At 36.9% G+C, this 12,787-nt stretch overlaps 1 protein-coding gene across 1 annotated transcript in view; it reads left to right on the top strand.

Moving 5' to 3' along the window:
• Positions 1–12,787, top strand: part of ABCB7 (ATP binding cassette subfamily B member 7) — a 157,019-nt gene that overhangs the window by 104,325 nt on the left and 39,907 nt on the right. The window contains exon 4 of the mRNA XM_070291847.1: positions 8,837–8,956. Within this exon, the coding sequence (XP_070147948.1) occupies positions 8,837–8,956 (120 nt within the window). The remainder of the gene's footprint in view (positions 1–8,836; positions 8,957–12,787) is intronic.

Below are 12,787 nucleotides of genomic sequence, written 5' to 3'. Positions count from 1 at the left end.
ATAGTAAAATATGCTAACATTACAACATTCTTTAAATCTTTAACTTCTAACTATTTTAATTATTTCTAAGCCCTAAATTCAGTAAACTCCTTTGCCATAAACATTTTCCTCACAAATCGGCTTCAGGTAGCAATTACTCCTATGGCCTCAAGCTGCAGCTTATGTGCTCCTCCTGGAACACTCTTTTGTAAAAGTCCTTGAACAAATGTCAATGATTAACTTTATGAATTATTCTCTGAACACAGCTGCAGAAGGCTTTATGCCTTCTCATGCTCCTCTCAAGAACAATAAGCACCTTAATATTCCTTTTCAGTCACCTCAGCCGAGGAGAGGAAGAAATAAGTCAGAATCACAGGGCCTACTCCTTCATCCTGGGTCCTTGCCTACGGGACAGAGAGGGGGTTGGGGCCGTGCCTCCATTTTGTCAGTAATGCCTAACACGGCTCCCAACACCAGATAATCATGATGGTGTGAATACTCACCTAGAGCCAGACATCCGAGAATGTGAAGTCAAGTGGGCCTTAGGAAGCATCCCTACAAACAAAGCTAGTGGAGGTGATGGAATTCCAGTTGAGCTATTTCAAATCCTGAAAGATGGTGCTGTGAAAGTGCAGCACTCAATATGCCAGCAAATTTGGAAAACTCAGCAGTGGCCATAGGACTGGAAAAAGTCAGTTTTCATTCCAATCCCAAAGAAAGGCAATGCCAAAGAATGCTCAAACTACCGCACAATTGCACTCATCTCACATGCTAGTAAAGTAATACTCAAAAGCTTCCAAGCCAGGCTTCAGCAATATGTAAACTGTGAACTTCCAGATCGTCAAGCTGATTTTAGAAAAGGCAGAGGAACCAGAGATCGAATTGCCAACATCTGCTGGATCATGGAAAAAGCAAGAGAGTTCCAGAAAAACATCTATTTCTGTTTTATTGACTATGCCAAAGCCTTTGACTGTGTGGATCACAATAAAGTGGACAATTCTGAAAGAGATGGGAATACCAGACCACCTGACCTGCCTCTTGAGAAATCTGTATGCTGGTCAGAAAGGAACAGTTAGAACTGGACATGGAACAACAGACTGGTTCCAAATAGGAAAAGGAGTATGTCAAGCTGTATATTGTCACCCTGCTTATTTAACTTATATATGCAAAGTACATCATGAGAAACACTGGGCTGGAAGAAGCACAAGCTGGAATCAGGATTGCCAGGAGAAATATCAATAACCTCAGGTATGCAGATGACACCACCCTTATGGCAGAAAGTGAAGAAGAACTAAAGAGCCTCTTGATAAAAGTGAAAGAGGACAGTGAAAAAGTTGGCTTAAAGCTCAACATTCAGAAAACAAAGATCGTGGCATCTGGTCCCATCACTTCATGGCAGATAGATGTGGAAACAGTGGCTGCCTTTATTTTTGGGAGCTCCAAAATCACTGCAGATGGTGATTGCAGTCATGAAATTAAAAGACGCTTACTCCTTAGAAGGAAAGTTATGACCAACCTAGACAACATATTAAAAAGCAGAGATATTACTTTGCCAACAAAGTCCATCTAGTCAAGGCTATGGTTTTTCCAGTGGTCATGTATGGATGTGAGAGTTGGACTATAAAGAAAGCTGAGTGCTGAAGAATTGATGCTTTTGAACTGTGGTGTTGGAGAAGACTCTTGTGAGTCCCTTGAACTGCAAGGAGATCCAACCAGTCCATCCTAAAGGAGATTAGACCTGGGCATTCATTGGAAAAACTGATGTTGAAGCTGAAAACGCCAAAACTTTGGCCACCTGATGCGAAGAGCTGATTCATTTGAAAAGACCCTGATGCTGGGAAAGATTGAGGGCAGGAGGAGAAGGGGATGACAGAGGTTGAGATGGTTGGATGGCATCACCAACTCAATGGACATGAGTTTGGATGGACTCTGGGAGTTGGTGATGGACAGGGAGGCCTGGCATGCTGCAGTTCATGGGGTCGCAAAGGTCAGACACAACTGAGCAACTAAACTGAACTGAACTGAATAAATACATGAATAATGCAGAACTTAATATAAAGGCTACTTCCCAGATTTTCCTTGACATTTTATCCCCAATAATGTGGGAAAAGTCTTCCAGTTACTTTGTAAATTTTTCCATTTGATATCTGCTCAGCATTTTCTTATCTTCTGACCTAGTTTTTATCAAGCTACTGTTATCCCTACAGTGAAAGCATTATCTTATTTTTAAGTGTAAAGATATCTTCATTGATTGAATACTGTCAGAAGCTAGTAGTATTAAGAGAGAGATGAGCATTTACTAGAGCAATCAGAGGCTTTGATATAAATATTGGTATAATCAAGTGAAATAGCAACTTAGGATATTTAAAAATTGAATATTGGGGAGAGACTGAAATAGTAAGCCCTCAAACTTGTTAAAATGAGTTGACACACAGACCAGTGTACAGGAATACCTAGATGACATGGAGAGGCTGTTTTGCAGCTCTGATAGCAGCCATCATCAAGCAGCCTTGTGATTTTTGATTTCTCAAATTGACCTCCTTTGGGGATAGAGTTTTCACTGACTGGCCATTGTGAATATAATTCAACTTCATAGATTTTTTTTTTAATTAAAACTATTAAATTGACTTGGGTACAACTCTATCTCATAGAATAAGCCATTTTTTTCCTAAGGCCTTTTCACTGCCAGATAAGTTCTTCATTGCAGCTTCAGACCAACAGAACCTAGAAAGCAAACCTTGAGATGTAGAGGAAGTAACATTAATGCAGAGCTTTTACTGACAATTAATATATCTTCCACCCATAAATTCATTATACTTATATCTCCAATAATGTGGGGAAAGTTTTCCATGTACTTTGTAGTTTTTTCTGTTTAATATCTACTCAAGTTTCTTATCTTTTGCCTGACTTTTATCAAGCTACTGTTATCCCTGAGATTATTGAAATAGTGGTTAAAATTGTTCCTTTAATTGCAGTTAGTTATCTTTAGCTTGGATTGAAAAGAGTTCTTTGGACAGTTTGCTTATCCTTAAAATTGTGGGCATTTCCAAATTCTCTGCTTAATTAGTTTTTAGGGAGAAAACATCCAGCCTATGACTCACATTTATACAAAACAAGAAGCATCCAGAATTTTTTGGTATATTTTTCTTCCTTTCCATAAATTTTACCCTAACTAGTATCCTTCTAAACAAATGCCCTTGATTCTGTAAGAACATTTCTTGCTATTGAAATTTAGGAATATCTCTAAAACTAGAATTCGTATATATCAGCTGAAGAAAAAGTGATTCTGCTGTCTTTATCAACAGATCATTTTCTCTTTTCTTACTCTTTCATTTTCCTATCAAAGACCAGATTGCTCCACTCCCTTTAAATGAATGGAATTTTGGTAGGAAAAAATGCTCTTGCTTCGGTGCTGTACAACCTTATCTGGTGAGAAATAAGAAGTTACTGACTTGAGAAGCAAAATGTATTCAATTTATCAACATACAGTTATCTTTAATATCTGAAAATTCTTCCAGGTGAGCTACTCCAGGTGTGTTTTAATTTTTTTAATTGTCCTTTTTGTAACCTGTCTATATGGTTGTTAGCTGTAGGTATTCACTTACAAGAGCTTCCCTGATAGCTCAGTTGGTAAAGAATCCTCCTGCAATCCAGGAGAGCCCGGTTCAGTTCCTGGGTCAGGAAGATCTGCTGGAGAAGGGATAGTCTACTCACTGGAGTATTCTTGGGCTTCCCTTGTGGCTCAGCTGGTAAACAATCTGCCTGCATTGCAGGAGACCTGGGTTTGATCCCTGGGTTGGGAAGATTCCCTAGAGAAGGGAAAGGCTGCCCACTCCAGTATTCTGGCCTGGAGATTTCCATGGACTGTGTAGTCCATGGGGTCGCAAAGAGTTGGACACGACTGAGCGACTTTCACACATGAACATTCACTTACAACACTTTTGACTGTGAGCAACTGTATCTTTCTCTCAGGTCATCCTGCTGAATTAAGCACTGCTGTATATAAGCAGTACAGTTTGTGGCTTTCTAGTTATACCCTATTGGGTCAGGTGCTTCTGATGTTATGTTCATGTTTGTTTTTGGCTTACCATGCTATGATTGCAGTTTCAGCTCCCTCTGTACAAGTAGATATTCCTTTTATTATTTTTCTTATCTGTTCAGCCACATAAAGCTTATTAAACTGTATATTAATACCAAATAAGTAAATATTTATAAATCTGTGCAAAGATGTGATAATAAATCAAGCATTTAGGTATTCAGAATTTTCAGATATTAAAGATAACTATATTGATAAATTGAATACATTTAGGTATTCCTCTTAGAACTTGTCCTCATGTGTTTAAGAACAGTTAATTCATTAGTTAAATAAATATTTATAGACATTGTTTCTATTATGGATTAAGCTTCTTTCTCTGAGACCTGCTGTTTTCTTTTTGTCCAGCTTGTTTTCACTTACTTTCATCTCTTCTTTGACAGCTTTTTGATGTCTCCAAACCTTTTCTTCCAAAAACGCTTTCTAGGGAAAAAAATAGGTACAATTTTGTTGCCATTCAGAGATCTTAGTGAGCCAGTTTGAATTCCTTCTTTAGTTACTCTTGTGGTTTTATTCTGAATCTAATTGTTTCCCTCTATCATGGCTAGCTAATTCCAGTATATAGTTGCTGCTGCAGTCACTTCAGTCGTGTCTGACTCTGTGCTACCCCACAGACGGCAGCCCACCAGGCTCCCCCATCCCTGGGATTCTCCAGGCAAGAATACTGGAGTGGGTTGCCATTTCCTTCTCCAATGCATGAAAATGAAAAGTGAAAGTGAAGTTGCTCAGTTGTGTCTGACTCTTCGCGACCCCATGGACTGCAGCCTACTAGGCTCCTCCATCCATGGGATTTTCCAGGCAAGAGTACTGGAGTGGGTTGCCATTGCCTTCTCCGAGTATATAGTTTAGTAAGACCTTTCTAAAAACTTTTATTCCTCATACTAATATAGTAGTAGTTTTCTAGTTTAATGGGACTTAAAATATCAGGTTTGTGTTTTGAATTTGAGGCTATCTAGCTATGGCAGGAAGGCCATGTTGCATATATTAGCAGGGTAGGAAAGCAGATTGACTGCTACTTTTACAGGCCTTTTTAATATTTCTATAGCTTTCATTTTAGAGAACTTTTGTTGTCTGATATGTAGTTATCATGGTTATGTTTTTTAAATGACTTTTAAATTGTATTTATTGTGAAAACTATAAACAGAAAAGGTAAAGAATTTCATACAATTTCATATTTTCTGTTTATGTGTAAACAAGGCTTAAAGAAAAACTACGTTGATTACTTCAGGAATTTTTACCCTGAGAAAGAATTTTCTTTTCTTAAGAAAATTGGAGTTTTTCCCCCATACTATAATTACTCCTCATATGGTGTGTTTTCAGATAATTCAATTTCTTGTCATTCTTCTTGACCATTTCCTACATTTTTCACCTTTCTTTAATAATGTGATCTTAAAATGGTGTATATGCTGTTTGTGTTGCTCAGTCTGAAAAGAAAAGATTAGTTGATGTGAAGATTATATCTGATTCAGTCTCTAAGCTCTGACTAATCTTTTTTTAGCTTAGATAATTTTTTGTCTTTCAAGATTACCATTGGGTGTCCAGTGTGAATTAACTGTGGTAATTTTGAAAGGTTTGACATTTTCAGGATCTATATTGAGGCCTTCAGTTTTATTTTATTCTTGTGCAGCAGTAGTAAGTTGGTTTAAAATACTTTAAAAATGTGCCTCAGCCTCTGAAATGGCTGTTTGAATTGGCCTGTCCTGAAAAAAAGACATTATTTTCCAAACTTTGTAGTTGATTATATGTACTGCAACTGAAAGGCATGTACTTATAGCCTAATGGACTCATAATGCATGATTACACAACTTTAGAACCCATTTTGTTGAATGAAGTGGTGACATTTAATGCACTATTAAGCCAACTAGGATAATTTTCTTGCTCTTAGCCATAACTTCTCTGTGTCCTTATTGAAGAAATTTTGGGGTGTGTTGTAGAAGGTTTTTGACAGGAAAGAGTATTTCTAAATATATGTGGAAACAAGGCCTTTTTTCCATTATTCCAGCAAGAAAAATACAACAGATGAAACTTGTGAAATGGGAAAGTGGTTGAAATGTCCCAGTTTGTGTTATAAGACATTAAATTATTTTTATTTAGTAATAGTTCAATTCGAAACATGAATTTTGAAATTAAAGCCTTATTCCATTTTTAAAATACCCTACCAGTTATGAAAGCTCATGTGTGATTATATGTGTGTATAAAATAAAGCATTAAGAATTATACTCTCAGCATTTTCTGTCTTTGTAATCCAGTTTATTTAAACCAGCTCAAGAAGGTAGTCTTGTTTTCAATAAATATGGACAGTTTTGTTTCTTTTACTATTTACTCCATAAATGAATAAAAGAGACTAGAAAAATAGTATACTGAACCTTGGATAAAATAACCATAATATAAAAACTGCCCTGTATAATATGTTCTCCTGGGTTTATGTTGACAGTTTCCCCTGATTCTTTGCTGTGCAGATCTACTTGAAATTATCTAACTCTTCCCTCTCAAAATGAATTACATTTTCTTCTTATTGTATGTGATCTACAGAAAACAAGAAAGCAAAAAGAATATAAAAAAATCAATGATTCCATCTACTCAAGCTACTAATGTTAACACTTTAAGGGTATTGCTTTCCAGACCCACTTGTATGCATGTATAAAACTCATACACATACAACATTTTTTCCACTGAAAATACATTTCGTACTCTGATTTTTTCACTTAACATGTTTGTGTGTCACTGTATATATTTCTGAATGGCTATATTTTGCTGTATGCATTCACTGTGACTTATTTACATAATTCCCCATTGTGATCATTTGGTTTAAACCCAATTTTTTCCCTATCAAGGCAGCACGGAAATAAACATCCTTATAGCTAAATTTTCATGTCTTTATTCAATAAATATTCACTGACTGCCTACTGTGTGTCAGCCATTGTATATAGTATTGAGTTACAACACTGAGCAGGAGGAGAAGAGGGTGACAGATGATGAGATGGTTGGGTGGCATCATCGAGTCAATGGACATGAGTTTGAGCAAACTCTGGGAGATAGTGAAGGACAGGGAAGCCTGCTGTGCTGTGGTCCATGGGGTCACAAAAAGTCGGACACAACTGAGCGACTGAACAACAACAACAGTGAGCACAAAACACAAAGTTACTACTCATGTGGAATTTATATTCTAGCAGGAGAGCAGTTAATCAAGTAATCACATTGCTATATATATAGTTTATAACTGAAATGGATTCTCTGAAAGAAAAGGAATACTATTCTGTGAGAGAATAGAGCCAAGGATCCTGACTGGGATTAAGGAAGAAGACCTCCTTGAGGAAGTGCTGCGTGAGCTGGCAGTTTTCACTAGTTGGAAGGAGTTGAGGGTGAGTTGGTATTACAGAGAGAGAGAAAGAGATTATTCTAGACAAAGTGAAAGGTATTGTGCAAATGCCCCATGGCAGGACAGATTATAGTCTATTTTGGGAGCTGAAAGAAAGGTATAATGTGGCATGAACACTGAAATCAGTTGTATAAGATATGACTAAAGAGGTAGCTAGGGGCCAGGCCAAAGCCATGTTATGGACTTTGATCTTAATCCTAAGAGTGATAGGATGCCATTGAAGAGTTTTAAACTGAAAATATTTCTTTGCAGGCTGAACTAATTGGACAAGGAGCAGAGTGGATGGGAGGAGATCAATTAGGAGATTGTTGTAGTGGTTTGTGTAAGAAATGGTGATAGATTACATTTGTGGTAGAAATAGAAAGAACTAGACAAATCAAGAGATTTTCAGGAAGTAAGATTGATTCAACTTGGAGAACATTCATATATTTTTTTAAAGCATTAAGTTCCCAAAATTCTTGACATAAAGGGCAGAATTATTTTCAAAGCATAATGACAGATATCAAATTACTTTGCAGGAAGATTATTTCAGTGCACTCTCCCATTAACAGTTATTAGAGTACCTATTTCCATACACTTTCACCAACAATGTGCATTAACTTACTTTTCTTTTTTAATATGTTTTTGAGAAATTGAGTAGATACCTCAAGTTTTAAAATGGGGATTATTTCACCAACTAAACACTGATCTTATTTTGGCTTTGGAAAGTGTGATTTTGATTCTTATTCTGTTTCCAAATGCTGAAACTAAAATAAAAAGATTTATTAATGGGAATGTTGCCTTGGGAACTTGGGAAAAAGAAAATGTACAATAGGAAGTCAGATTAAGTATGACTGGAAAAATATGGTTTTGTTAAATTTTTTAAATAACCCTAACCCAACTTCTGTTCTGTATAGTCAATCCCAAGACTTGTACTTTACTAAACACTGTATTGTAACTCTGCTCTGTCATGAGTTTGGACTTAGGGTTCCAAAATATTTTATATAAACATATAAAGAGTATGTGTATCTGTGTATATATATGTGTGTGTGTGTGTATACATAAGGTTTTGACCATGAAGATGAAAATATAGAAATGTTTCTTAAATTTTATATAATATTTTGATAGCTTAGTAGATAAGAAATAAATGTACAGTACATGAATAACTTTCTGGCAATATGAGGATGGCTATAGCTGAAAGTAAGAAATAAAGAGAAATAAGTAGTTTTTTAAAAATCTATTGAATTAGTTTCAGTTTAAAGGATATTGACCTTAGATTCAAAATAAAAGTATATTTGTAATATTTTTTGTATTTTCCTCAAATATTTATATAATTCTACATTACTAAACTATACTTATATTTGAAGGACATGTTAAACTCTCTTCTTTGTTCTCTCTTCCAACAGTTAAAAGATGTTGATACTCGGAAAATCATAAAAGCAATGCTCTCTTATGTATGGCCCAAAGACAGACCAGATCTACGAGCTAGAGTTGCCATTTCCTTGGGATTTTTAGGTGGAGCAAAGGTAAGAAGAATTATGTTTTGTTTATTGCTATAGCTATGAAATACCATGACATTTTCTAATAATGAAACTCAGGCTGATATAAGCCACTTTTAGAGTAGTATTTTCAACGTTTAGTACCCTAATTTATGTAACTCTTTTGTGCAGTTGGCAGAAAATTATAATATCTGATTTATCTATGGATCAGACTTATAACAGCCTCATCTTAATGGAATTCACTCCTAAAACCAGTGTAAGATGCAGGATCATTGGATGTAACAAAGCAAAATAAACTATAAAAGAAGCTCATCAGAGTCCTTTGGCTCTTACTGATACATATTTCTGGTAAGCTTAGTTCTCAGTTCCTAGTAAATTGAAAAGAGGATGAAGACATTTTAGGTACATTGATAGTCATAAGTGATAAACAGCAGTGTGATGTGAAGTGGGGAAAAGGAAAAAAAATAGGAGAACTTTGGTACAAGACATTGATGCAAGGAATGATCGAGGGCAGGAGGAGAAGGGGAAAACAGAGGATGAGATGGTTGCATGGCATCACCAGCTCAATGGACATAAGTTTGAGCAAGCTCCACGAGATGGTGAAGGACAGGGAACCCTGGCGTGCTACAGTCCATGGGGTCGCAAAGAGCTGGACACGACTTAGTGAATGAACAACAACAAGCCACCTCAGTTCATCACTGTACAGTAAAACACTTTAATTAGGCAAAGTTAGGATCAAGTTAGGATAATGACTGGGTTTTTAAGAAAAACTCTTTTCAATTAATTCAGATTTTAAACTCAGTGAAGTTTATTATCTTTAGGTACAATAATAGTCATTTGTTGTTCAGTCTCTGATTCGTGTCTGACTCTTTACAACCCCGTGACTGCAGCATGCCAGGCTTCCACGTCCTTTGCTATCTCCCAGAGTTTTGCTCAAACTCATGTCCACTGAGTCGGTGGTGCCATCCAACCATCTCATCCTCTGTGGTCCTCTTCTCCTGCCTTCAATCTTTTCCAATTTCAGGGTCTTTTCTAATGAGTCAGCTCTTCGCAGTAGGTGGTCAAAGTATTGGAGCTTCAGCATCAGTCCTTTTCTATGAATATTCAAGGTTGATTTCCTTTAAGATAGACCGGTTTGATCACCTCGCAGTCCATGGAATCCAAGTCTTCTCTAGCACAGTAGTTCAAAAGCATCAGTTCTTTGGCCCTCAGCCTTCTTCATAGTTCAACTCTCTCAACCATACATGACTCCTGGAAATACCATAGCTTTGACTAGATGGACCTATGTCAGCAAAGTAGTGTCTCTGCTGTTTTATACACTGTCTAGGTTTTCACACAGCTTTTCCTCCAAGGAGCAAGCGTCTTTTAATTTCATGGCTGCAATCACCATCTGCGGTGATTTTGGGGCCCCCCCAAAATAAAGTCTCTCACTGTTTCCATTGTTTCCCCATCTATTTGCCATGAAATGATAGGACCAGCGGCCATAATCTTGGTTTTTTGAATGTTGAGTTTTAAACCAACTTTTTCACTCTGCTCTTTGACTTTCATCAAGAGGCTCTTTAGGTCTTCACTTTCTGACATAAGGGTGGTATCATCTGCATATCTGAAGTTACTGGTATTTCTCCCGGCAATCTTGATTCCAGCTTGTGCTTCATCCAGCCTGGCATTTTGCATGATGTACTCTGCGTATAAGTTAAATAAGCATGGTGACAACATACAGCCTTGATGTACTCCTTTCCCAATTTTGAACCAGTCTATGGTTCCAGGTACAGTTCTAACTGTTGCTTCTTGACCTGCATATCAGTTTCTCAGGAGGGAGTTAAGGTGGTCTGGTATTCTCATCTCTTTAAGAATTTTCCACCGTTTGTTCTGATCCACAGAGTCAAAGGCTTTAGTGTAGTCAGTGAAGCAGAAGTCAATGTTTTTCTAGAATTCCCCTGCTTTTTCTATAATCCAGTGGATGTTGGCAATTTGATCTCTGGTTCCTCTGCCACTTATAAATCCACCTTGAGCATATGGGAATTCTCGGTTCATGCACTGTTGAAGCCTCACTTGGAGAGTTTTGAGCATTACTTTGCTAGCGTGTGAAATGACTGCAGTTGTGTGGTAGTTTGAACATTCTTTGGTATTGCCTCTCTTTGGGATTGGATGAATACTGACTTCTTCCAGCCCTATGGCCGCTGCTGCGTTTTCCAAATTTGCTGGCGTATTGAGTGTTGCAGTTTCCACAGCATCATCTTTTTGGATTTTAAATAGCTCAGCTTGAATTCCATCACCTCACTAGCTTTGTTCGTAGTGTGATGCTTCCTAAGACCCACTTGATTTTGTACTCCAGGATATCTGGCTCTAGATGAGTGATCACACCATCATGGTTATCTGGGTCAGTAAGATCTTTTTTGTATAGTTCTTCTATGTAATCTTGCCACCTCTTAATGCCTTCTGCTTCTGTTAGGTTCATACTATTTCTGTCCTTTATTGTCCCCATCTTTGCATGAAATGTTCTCTTGTTATCTCTAATTTTCTTGAGGCGATCTCTAGTCTTTCCCATTCTATTGTTTTCCTCTATTTCTTTGCATTGATCACTTAAGAAGACTTTCTCATCTCTCCTTGCTATTCTTTGAAAGTCTGCATTCAGATAGGTATTATCTTTCCTTTTCTCCTTTGCCCTTTGCTTCTCTTTTCTCAGGTATTTGTAAGGCCTCCTCAGACAACCATTTTGCCTATTTGCATTTCTTTTTCTTGGGAATGGTTTTGATAACCACCTTCTGTACAATGCCATGAATCTCTATCCATAGTTCTTCAGGCACTCTGAATCAGATCTAATCATTTGTCACTTCTACTATATAATTGTAAGGGATTTGATTTAGGACATATCTGAATGGTCTGGTGGTTTTCCCTACTTTCTTCAATTTAGGTCTGAATTTGGCAATAAGGAGCTTATGATCTGAGCCACAGTCAGCTCCTGGTCTTGTTTTTGCTGACTGTATAGAGCTTCTCCATCTTTGGCTGCAAAGAATATAATCAGTCTGATTTGGGTATTCACCATCTAATGATGCCCATGTGTAGTAGAGTTGTCTCTTGTGTTGTTGGAAGAGGTTGTTTGAAGTGTTTTGTGTTCTCTTGGCAAAACTCTGTTAGTTTTTGCCCTGCTTTGTTTTGTACTCCAAGGCTAAGTTTGCCTGTTATTCCAAGTATCTCTTGACTTTCTGCTTTTGCATTCCAGTCCCTGTGATGAAAAGGACATCTTTTTTGGGTGTAGTTCTAGAAGATGCTGTCGGTCTTCATAGAACTGTTCAACTTCAGCTTCTTTGCCATTAGTAGTTTGGGAATAGACTTGGATTACCGTGATATTGAATGGTTTGCCTTGGAAATGAACAGAGATCATCTGTCATCTTTGACATTGCACCTTTGACCATTGTTTATGGTGATTTTACTTTTTTCTTAACTTTGTTCTTCCATGTCCCAAATTGTACCTTCGGATGTTAAAATTAAATGATTTCAATTCCCTATGATATACCAGTCTCTGTGAAAATTCAGGAGTTTAGCAGATTATTTATATATATATATATAACTTCAAGTTTTTCATCTAGGAAAGAAAAAAGTTTTATGAGAATAAGTTCCTTTATTTCTCTTGAACTTAAATTCATGGGGACTTTGTAGTTATTCCATATTCATTTGTCATATGGTTATAATTTAGTAAAAATAACCAGTTTCTTAATATGAAAGTTCATATTTAGTCACTTTTTATGAAATACAATATCATCTAGCATTATTTTTAGATAATTCCAGCCCCTAAGGGAGCTGGATGTAGTGTGACCTGTGATAACTGGCTTTATTTTCAGTATACATGCAATAAAA

Source organism: Ovis canadensis, chromosome X (genome assembly GCF_042477335.2).
Source record: "Ovis canadensis isolate MfBH-ARS-UI-01 breed Bighorn chromosome X, ARS-UI_OviCan_v2, whole genome shotgun sequence".
In the NCBI taxonomy this organism is placed as follows: Eukaryota; Metazoa; Chordata; class Mammalia; order Artiodactyla; family Bovidae; genus Ovis; species Ovis canadensis.
This window is presented reverse-complemented; position numbering and strand designations above follow the sequence as displayed.